This window comes from Sturnira hondurensis, unplaced genomic scaffold (assembly GCF_014824575.4).
Source record: "Sturnira hondurensis isolate 20B ecotype Veracruz unplaced genomic scaffold, ASM1482457v3 Scaffold0002840, whole genome shotgun sequence".
Classification (NCBI taxonomy): Eukaryota; Metazoa; Chordata; class Mammalia; order Chiroptera; family Phyllostomidae; genus Sturnira; species Sturnira hondurensis.
The window spans coordinates 18,627,317-18,638,262 of NW_028075471.1; the positions used below are offsets into that span (position 1 = coordinate 18,627,317).

General features: G+C 44.3%; 1 protein-coding gene across 1 annotated transcript in view; it reads right to left on the reverse strand.

Moving 5' to 3' along the window:
- Nucleotides 1-8,531, reverse strand: part of EIF4E3 (eukaryotic translation initiation factor 4E family member 3) — a 36,992-nt gene extending 28,461 nt beyond the window's left edge. Inside the window, exons 1-2 of the mRNA XM_037041291.1 lie at nt 8,397-8,531; nt 7,984-8,270 (exon numbers count right to left, since the gene is read on the reverse strand). Coding sequence (XP_036897186.1) covers nt 7,984-8,270; nt 8,397-8,531 — 422 coding nt within the window. The remainder of the gene's footprint in view (nt 1-7,983; nt 8,271-8,396) is intronic.
- Between the last annotated feature and the right edge of the window lie 2,415 nt (nt 8,532-10,946).

The following is a 10,946-nucleotide window of genomic DNA, read 5'->3' on the forward strand; positions in this document are numbered from 1 at the left end:
ACCAACCGTATGAGAAAATATATTTGCAAATGATACCTTGGACAAGGGTTTGAGCTCTAAAATATATAAAGAACTCATGTGACTACACTCCAGGAAGACAAACCACCCAATTAAAAAATGGGCAAAGAACCTGAACAGACACTGCCCCAAGGAGGACATACAGAGGGCCCTATGAAAAGATGCTCAGCATCACTAGTCATCAGAGAGATGCAAATTAAAACCACAATGAGATACCACTTCACACCAGTCAGAATGGCCATCATAAATAAATCAATAAACAAGTGCTGGAGAGGATGTGGAGAAAAGGGAACCCTAGTGCACTGTTGGTGGGAATGCAAACTAGTGCAGCCACTGTGGAAAACAGTATGGAATTTCCTCAGTACTTCTTATTTTTTTAATGTATTTTTACTTCATTCATGTTACAAACACAAACCTCCCAAGAAAACCCTAACCGAGCCCTGTCTCTGCAAGCCAAGGATGCTCATCTGTGGAGGCTGTGGCCCCCAGAAGACATTTAGCAATACCTGAAAATATTTTTTGGTTGACATCACCTGACAGCTTACTGGAGATGCAGAGTCTCCAGGCGTCTTTTGACACCTGCTGAATCCCAGGTAATTAATATATACATTAAAGTTTGAGCTGCGTTGGCCTATGTGATCTAAATCATGTCATCATAAGAACTGCTAACATCACCCTAGCTGGGTGGATCAGTTGGTTGGAGCACCTTCCCACACACCAAAATGTTATGGGTTTGATTCTCTGCCAGGGCACATACGCAGGGTGCAGGTTTGATCCCTGGTCATGGTGCATATGGGAAGCAATCAATCCATGTTTCTCTCTCACATTGATCTCTTGCTCTCACTCTCTCTCTCTGTCTGTGTCTCTCCTAATACTACATAATACTTCATTCAAATCCTGTTTCTGTTCAATATTAGCTGTGTGACATCAAGAAGTGATTTCTCTGGGGCTTGTTGTTCTCATTTATAAAGTGATGCTGATATGTCCCATTTCGACATTATGATTTTGTGGGTAATTATGTACAGCACCCAGTCAGGTGTCTACCTAGCACACTGAGGAACACGGTAGTTACTAGTAACAGGTTAAAGTGGAAAAGGATGTTTAAAACTTTATATAAGGTACAATACATCCAACTAATGAAGACGCATGTCCAGTGCATGTGCACAAACAATGGTGATGAAAATATGAATGATAATATTCTACCTAATTTGAGAGATCATGTTATTTCAGTGATGAGAACTACTTTAAAGAGGAAAACTATACAGCCGGGAATATGTCTCCTAAAGGCCAAGTTCCTTGTTGAATTTACTAACATCAGGCTCAGTGGTCAGAGGGAAAATCTGCTCAGGCTCAGTTACATGATGAATGATACCCCTTAGAGATCACTCACTCGTTTAAATCACTTTTAGACAAATTTGTGGCTTCTGCTTACAGCAGCTTGTTGTTTGAAAGTCACAGAAAAATGACTCAAGGCCTATTATTAACACTTAATAATGCATCCACTACAACTACATAATCTAAACTCTTTCTTTACTTTTGCATTTTTATTTGGATTTCACCCTGCTTCCATCTATTGTCACTCCTAGACTAAGAGCTCCTTGCCAGTAGCAACTAGGACTCTTTTAATGTTGATGCATAATTGTATCAAGGATACTCCATGTCCTTCAGTACATGGAGTTTGTGTCAAAGAGAGGTGTAACGGTGTTAGAGTTGATGACAGAACTAAGCAAGGCCATGTTGCAACCTGTTATCATAGCCAGGTTGATTTGGTGAACAACTGGCAAGATCACTAAAGAATTGTCAGTTGTCTTAGGTTTGGAAATAGAGAATGGCAATTCTAAAATTAGAAGGAGAAAATATATTTTTGGAACAGTTAGTACCAGGTAAGAACTAGTAACTTTTCTGAGTGAGGATGTTTAGAGACCACAAGCCTATCTGCCAAAAGCAACCACTGATTGGACAGGCTGTGAACTCCTAATCAAGGCCTTTCCCTGTCTGATCAACCCAGAGACCATTAACCCTTACATGAAATAAAATCCTGGGCCTTTAAGAAAAGTTCAGAATGAAAAAAATGGGGGAAAGAAAGAATAGGAATAGCTGAGATGGTGGGCACTCTTTACCTGTCAACTATGGCCTTCTGTGTAGCCAGCCTCCTGCCCTTACCTAGTCTCCATGGACTATTCTATGAAGAAGGATAATTTGGGGATCCTCTTTGTCAAGCATTGTCCCACTTCCACATATCAGATTTGCTATTGTAGAGCACATAATTGAAATGCATTTGAAAGTATCACACCCTGAAAGGTGGGTCCCTCTAGAACTCAGCACCTTGCTGAACTCATCGTTAGTGCTACTGAAACATACAGTATGTAACACAACCCTTCTGGGAGGCCCAGGTCCAATGTTGTCATTATCTTTTCATTCTTAGCACCCAGAAAAGTGACTAGCAATAATATGCTCAATTAACCTCATTAATAAACAAAGCAGTAATTCTCAGGTTTTGCGGTCTACAGCACTTGTTAAGAATGCACATTCCACCCCGGAGTTTTCACTGAGTAAGGCTGGGCAGGGTCAGGAGACTGAAGTTTAACAAGCACAGTCAGGTGATTAGGACATATATGGTGAGGGACTACACTTGAAGAAACAATGGCTGGGTGGACCTAAAACCTGATGGGGTGGGGTTCGTGGGAGATGTCCATCATGACTCATCTCTATGACTAAAAACACAAGAACACAGCTCTGGCCAGGTGGTTCAGTTGGTTGGAGAGTCGTCCTGTACACCAAAAACTTGTAGGTTCAATACCTGGTCAAGGCACATACCCAGGTTGTGAGATCAATCCCCAGCCAGGATGTGTACAGGAGGTAACCAATCTGTTTCTTTCTCACATCAATGTTTCTCTCTCTGTCTTTCTCAAGTCAATAAACACATCCTTGAGTGAAGATTAAAAAACAAAACAAGAACACAAATACAAATACTCACTAAGCACCTACTATATGCACTTAATATGCACTCCTGGGAGTCAGACAAGAGGCAGTTAGAGCCTTCTGATCAAGAAGAAGGCACAGAAGAGTAATCAATGATCCTTAAATACTGGCCTATAAAAAATGCTGTGGAAACACAAGGCTTAATTCTTCCTGAGCCAAAGGCTGATGAAAGACAATTATAAATGCAGTGTCTTAGTGAGGCCTGGAAGGGTGCATGGCAGCTTTGCAGGTAGACAAAGGGGAGAGGGCATCCCAAGCACAAGGAGCATTGTGAGACCAATCTCAGAGTCTAGCCAAGACCATGGTTTATCCATGAAGAGGGCCAGTAGTCTTCTGTTACCAGAGAGAATGCACTGACTGAGTGGTACTTTGGAGCTGGGGAGCAGTAGGTGATGAGACTAAAAAGAAAGTGAGTTTCATATTAAACATAGCAACATAGAACTTTGTACCATAATTTGGAAGTTTAAAGTTTTCACTTTATTTATTTATTGTTAGAGGGGAAAGGGAAGGAGAAAGAGTGGGAAAGAAACATCAATGTGTGGTTGCCTCTCACGTGTCCCCTGCTGGGGACCTGGCCTGCAATCCAGGTATGTGCCCTGACTGGGGATCAAACCAGCGACCCTTTGCTTCACAGGCCCGTGCCCAATACACTGTGCTATATCAGCCAGGGCCAGTTTTCACTTTTTTAAAGCTATAGAATGCTTTTTTCAAATTCAAGTGGTCCATTTCTAAAAACACATACAACAAAATCAATCAGAGATGCTCTGGTAAAAGTAGGGGTAAAGATCCAGAATCCCACCTGTCCGGTACATACAATCTTAAAGCAGAAGCACCCCTAGGTGAGAGACAAAGAGTCAAAACCTGCTGCTGTGGCAAAGAGGGGTGGGGGTGGGGGGTTGGGAATGACAAGACCAGGTGTTTAGGAAGTTGACCCTACCAACCCAGGCTGGTGAAGGGGGAGGTGCTTGGAGAAGGGAAAGCTGGGTTCAGGTAAACTAGTGAGAATATGGGGCCAGAGAGAACTAGGTCTCTAGAGGGGAAGACATGGAGATGAGGGGACAGCTGAGGCTTGGTAAGTTGTCCAACAGTGAGTCAACAACTGGCAGGACTATAGAACTGCACGAAATAGGGTACTTGAGAGAGAAGAGGACTCGGGGATAATGGTAATTCCAACTTTGAAAAACTTGTAGGATGGTGGTATCTTTACACAGCACATGGTAGGCAGTATGGGTCCAGAACTCAGGAGAGAGTTCAAGGCTAGAGATGAAGACTTGCAAATGATATTGAGTAGTACGAACTACCAGGGGAGGAGGGAAAGGCACTGTAGGTAGTATCCAATAATGCCCTAAATATTTAGTGTGGGCCAACTTGTACTAGGCTCTAATCTAGGAGCTGCACACAGAGCAATGGGGAAAGAACCCTGTGAAGCTTACATTCTACTGAGAGAAGATAGGCAAATGGGGCTAATACTACAGGGAAAATAAAGCAGGGTCAGGGACATGGGGAATGTGTCTGGATGTGCATGCTATTTTGTATCTATGCTCAGGGATGGCTTCTCTGAGATGACATTTGAGCAGAAACCAGAAAAAGGAAAAAGCACAGGTACCTAGCAGATGATTGAGAGAACAGTTTCCCATGCAGAGGGAACTCAGTGACAAAGGACTATCCTTGGGATAATGGAGAAAGAGCAAGGAGGACAGTGAGCTACAAGGGTGTGGGAGGAGGGAGAGTGGCAGGGAGACAGAAGGAAAAGGGTGTCCTGGATGAGGACAGGAAATGCTATAGAGTCTCATGGGCTGTTATAAGCACTTTGTCTTTTGCTCAGAGTGAAACAGAAAGCAGATTAAGTAACACACTTTAATTTAGGTATTATAAGGACCACCAGCTGCTGTGGTGGAAATGGGCTGTAGGGACAAGGGTAGATGCATGGAGAGCAGCAGTTAGGATGCTCTTGCATTCACCAGGTGAAAAACGTGTGGTCCAAGGTCTAGGATGCAGATAATGCCAATGAATTGGATTCTGGATACACTTTAGTGGTAGAGTGAATAGCATTTGTTGATAATGGATGTAGCAGGGGAGGGAGGAGGACAAGAAGAGAAGACAAAGAGGGAAGGCGAGGAGGAGAGCCACAGATACTCCAAGATTTCTGGGCTGAACAGATGGGAGGAAGGAGTTGCTGTTAAGTGCTTTTATCTGAGATGGACAGATGGAAAGAGTCATGTCTGGGAGGGAAGTTGAGGTGGTCTGCCACACACTGAATTTGGATGTGTATCAGACATTCACACAGAGACAGGAAGAGGAGCTGAATGCACAGTGTCACGTTTGGGGAATAACCAATGCACAGATGGAACTGAAAGACTGTTGACTAGATGAGATCACTGTTGTGGACGGAGATACAAAGAGGGCTAAGGACTGAGTCCTGCAGAGGAAAATCACAGGAAAGGGGGAGATGAAAACAAAGCAGAGACACATAACCAAGAGTGGCCTCCAAGAATCAAGACAGGGCAGGATTTTAAATATCCAGAAAATGGAAGGAACACTCTTCATTCTATACTGTCAACTAAAATAACTTCCTAAATGCTTAAATCCTTAGCCATAGAGTCCATCTACTTAAAAAAAAAAGATCATATTGGAGTTTACTGTTGAAAAGGCAAATAACTTCATGAGGGGTTCTCCAATTCATCTATGAGGGGAAGGAATGAGGTTTTGGCTTCCTCACACTGAGTTCAGATAAGCTGCTCCAGGAGCTGTGTGTAAGGCAGCGGTGTGGCGGTTACCTGTGTGGGAGAAGGTTGCTGGGGAGGGAGGGGTCTGTAATTTGGGAACATAAAATACCATTGTTGGAAGTGAGCATTTAATAAACATTTATGCATTGGTGTTTCACATTGACGGCTCTCACTTAGGCCTTAGAACAGCCCTATGAGCTATACCCTATGATTATCACCCTTTTACAAGCAATGAAAGGGAGGGTCAGGAAGGCTAGATTACTTGTCCCTCACCACACAGTGGGCTGGATGGTAGGACAGGCTAGGAGATAGGTGCCAAAGGGGAGTTTTAAGTAGTGGGGGGCCTTTGGACAGTATGTTGCTAAAAACTGATGTCTCTGGTAGCAGATGACAGCTAAAAACTGTACCACCCTCTCTAGAACCTTCTTCTGTAGGAGAAAAATTTATAAATGAACCTCTAGAACTCAATGTGTTCACACACCCAAGAGTAAGGGAACAGCCTACATAAACGTAGGACTCCCAAAGAAGTGAAAAGTTCAAGTGAAGCTATGAGATGATTAATCAGGAAAATAAATTCATGTGTGCAATGCTAGAACTTATTATAATTTCCAAATTCAGAGTCATTTCTATTAAAGATTTTGGACACTGTGACAGTAACAGTATATTTCACTTGTTTTCAGGCTTTCATAGAACAAAAATGTGCAAATACATAATATGAAATCTATGGCTGTCTTTACTGAAGTTACTGTGTTCTTATCTTTAAAAATACCAAATGTTCTTAAAAAGTTATGGTGTTATATAGTTTTAATGTCTTAGACCATTCTTAAACTGTTACCCCTCTAAGTTGACTAATTTTTGATCTGTTTAAAAAGAAACTCTTTTGATACTGTTTCCACCAATCAACAGTATTCACAATTTATTCCATAGGTCCAGGTTTAACACCTTCAAAACAGATACCAGTTAATAACACACAGTTCAGCACAGCCTTGAAAACAAAGACACACATGATTTCATTTTGACAGTTTGCCAAAACCACTCTCATTATGACAGTAAAATTCTCTCTTAACAAAAATGAAAGTATTTTGAAAGATGACACTCACTGTATCTCCCCCACCCCAACTTCTTCTTTGGGTCATGGAAAACACAAGGGCTCCAAGTGTCAGTTCTTATAGGTGGGTGCTAATTCCAACAGGAAGAAAAGAATGAGTCCATCTTCCTTAAAGAGATGACTATCACTTTTAAAAAGTCGTGCAGGTATTTTATACCAGGCCTTTGAAGACCTGTGTCTAAGTACATAAATTTCACAGAAAGCTGTCACATACATTTCCTCCAAACACTTAAACCATAGTAGAGAGAGTGCTAGCAAAATTTCCATGAGCTCTTGGGACAACCCTAAGATGTCATCTTGGGCACCCACTAAATGACAGATACTAAAAAGGGGCTTTGTATTCATCAATTTGTTTGTCAAAAATTTCTTGTGTTCCTGCTGTGAGCCAGGCAGTTCTAGGTGTTGTGATATAGCGAGTGTCAAATACAAAGTCACTACTTTTTGACCCTTAACAGAAGGGAAGTTGAGGGATTGAGACAGATTCCTGCGGTAGCCTTAAGCATCGCAACAAGAACAAGCGCAGAAACGGGAATGGTTGGAGGGTGGGGTGCGCTAAATTAGACGCGGCAGTCTTCGAGGCATTTCTGAGAAGTGGGCACTTGAGCTGTCCCTTGAGAACGCTATAATTGTCCCTACTGGACTGACAGCGTGAGGTATTGCCCCCCACTGAATTCCCAGCGCCTAGTAGGTGTGTGGCTCCACCATAAGCGCTAAGAAAACAAAACAAAAACCAACCCCCACCCCACCCTGTGCCAAAAGGATAAGAATTCAAAAAGATAAGTACGGCCGCTTCGGTGGGGCGCGAGTGCGGGGACCTCGGTGCTATCCTAATACTAACACGGCACACTCCCAAAGGCGGGTCAACTTTTCCCAGCGCTGTCACTGCCAAGGTCGTGTCCCGAGCTCCCCAGAAACCCCGAGGGGTGACTGGCCCTCCACCTCGCACCCCGACGCTCGCCCGCAGTCCTTCTTTAAAAGGGAGGGAGAAAAAAAGGAAAAGTGCGGCCGAAACTTCTGGGGCTCAGCCTCTTCTCTCCCAGAGGCTCGCTCCGGCCCAAACCTGCGCGAGGCCCCGGGACTGAGACGGGGGCCTGGGCGCCCAAGACCAGGCGGTGGCGCAGGCCAGCGGACGCACCGCGGGGTCCTCACCTGTCCAGCCAGAAGGTCCAGGACGAGTGCAGCGGAACCCCGCCCGGCTCAGGCCGCAGCGCGGACAGCGGCTGCAGGCCGGCCGGCGGCGCGGGGGCGGGGGCAGCCCGGGGCCCCGCCATTTTCTCCGCCCCGCCTGCCAGGACGGAGGACCGGCGGACGGGCGGACCGCGGGGCGAGCGCCGGCAGTCGACCCTGCCCAGCCCCGCCCACCCCGCGCCAATCCCCGCCCACCCCGCGCCAATCCCCCGCCCACTTCCCCGTCCCCCGCGCACCAAGTCCCCTCCCTCGTCCCCGCCCCCCACACTAAGCTCCCTCCCTCTCCCGCCCGCCCTCGCGCCCAGCACCCGCCTACACCCTCGTCATCCCCGCCCGCAGAACAAAAGCTGCCCGGCCTAAGGGCGAGGTGGTACCTTCTGCACAGGCCCAGACCCAAAGGAGAGAGGGCCGAACTGTGTTCCGGACGTCTTAGCAGGCTCTGGCAGTGCTGATTCCGCAGCCAGACAAGTGGTCGGGCGGCTCCGGAAAGATGAGAGGAATAACTCCATGGTGATAGGAAAGGAAAGTTGACAGGTGACAGGAGTAGGGATGGAGGAATGAAAGGGGAGATGGAAGCACAGTTGGGTGTGACTGGTGCAATGGGAACCTCTGGCCAAATGGATAAAGAGACTGGAATGCCCAAGAGTGCAGATAGAAAGGGTTAGACATACAGAAGCCAGGAACCACTGACTCAGGCCTGAAGTTGTAATAGGTCAGCCCTGAAATCCTCATGGTAATTTGCACTTTCCGAACTGAGATGATTTGAAGGGATTAGAGCCCCCAACCCACCCTCTCTTGGGGCCACCATCTACCCATAGTTAGGGGCTGAAGCCTGGCCTAAAGTATGACTAACTTCAAAGGGAGATTCCCAAAGTCAGCTGAAGTTCTCCAGGCTTGCCCCAAAGCACCTGCAGGGATGGAGGAGGAAACCAGGTAATCTTGAACACAGAGCCCTCTGCTTTCTGCACCTCTGAATAAAGAGGAAGTCCCTACCGCCAGAAGATTCCTCGGGGATCCTCCTAGGACAGCCCCCTTGCCAGGTCTTTGTCACTCTCTTAAGTGAAAAGAAGAAGCATGAGGGCATATGAACACAGAAGTCAAAATGGGCATAGGCATGGACACTCTCTTTAACCTTTTGGCTGTAATGGTTCCAGCTCCTCTTAGATTTTCCACCTGGTCTAATACATTCTGCTCTTAGCTTGAGCATTCACTGTGATGGGCCCTTTAAAAAAGAAGAGGAGCTGCAAATCCAGATGCACCCAGGGCCATCACAGACATGGTAAATGCCTACTACAAATCCCAGGGTAGGTACTTTCCCTAAAAGGTATTCGAGTCCAGATAAAATGACAATGAAAACAAGATGACTGCTTTTTGATCCCTGCTTGAAACATAATTTCTATACAACATATGATACTGGAAGCAGTGACATGTTTATAAAATCCTTCAAACTCTGAGATACTGGGGGTCCTATAGGTTAGATGCACTTAAAAAAATTTCTCCTTTTTTTTCAAGAAAATACAAATATAGCATTGTTTAGGCTGTTCTGAGCACTTTAAACTTAACTAATGTAATCCTCACAATAATCCAATGAGGAAAGTCCTATTATTGGCCTATTTTATTGATGAGCAGTGGAGAAGTTAAATTAACTCCCAGGTCATATGCCTAGTAAGTGATAGAACCAGGGTTTGAATAGAGTCTAGGCTTTTAAATTCCAAGCTCTATTCCCTCTCTAACTAAAAACCTAACATGTCCACATAGTAAAAATAAGGAGATGAATAGTAAGTCTTCATTCCAAGGCTATCAGTCTTTCTGCCCAGAAGAAACTGTCAGGATGAGCAGGATAGGGCAAAATGGTGGCTGGACTACAATCCAAAATGGCAGCTGAACTACATCCCAGAAAAGAAGGCTCACATCAAACCAGAGAGACGAAAAGGTGGGCTTTGCCAGAACGGATAGCCACATAGCAACCTGAGCCTGAGGAAAGCCACCAATGATATATTGCCACTTTGTTCAAAGGGGACCAATCCCCAGCTCCCACGAAGAGAGCCAACCAAAATAAAACCCACCATATTCCCTACTTGGGTGCGACTTCCCCGGCCCCACTCTGTGGACCGGAGAATCTTGCCTGGGTGCGCAAACCCCAGTAAAGCTCTGTACTGCCTAACTTTGTGGCTGATTGGCATTTCTTCCTTGGTGGAGCCTAAGAAAACCTTTCAGAAACCACTGTTAACTTTCCTTCCAGAAAAAAAGCAAGTATGGACGTAAAAGCATGCATCTAGACATATAAATCTTATACCTGTCTATATCTTTTATAACAGAAATGGAAGCATTTTATACCATAGCTGCACATCCTTATCCTACTGAAAATTATATACTGAAAGTTTTTTCCCATATCAAAACATACAGATCTACTTCATTTTAAGGGCTGCAAAGTCATCCATTCTAAAGAAATAATGACTTAATTCATTAGCCCTCAAGCTTTATGTAGTTTGTAGTGATTTTCTTTTATAATTAATACTACCATAAGCAAATTTGTATTTGATATCTTTCCTCATCTGTGCAAATTTATTTCAGAGCAAGTTTGGAGAAGTAGACTTTTTGTCTATGTTTAAAAATGTGATGAATTTTGCCAAATTGTTGTGCAAAGTGATACATGAGTTTATACACTATTAATTTATAAATAACAGCTGATTCTGAAAGTTTATATTTACCAAGTGACATTTATGTTTATCAAATTCTAAGGCATTGGTAGAAAGGGGGTTTTTGCTTTCCAATGAGTAAAACTAGTCAAAGTGTCAAATTTAACTTATTCCTTGTGTCCTTTTACTACACCCTCAGCAAGAAAGGGTTAATTTAAAAGTATTATTTGCAGTCTCTAAAAGAATATATACTACATGATAAATTACTTTCAGAAGTTAGAAGAA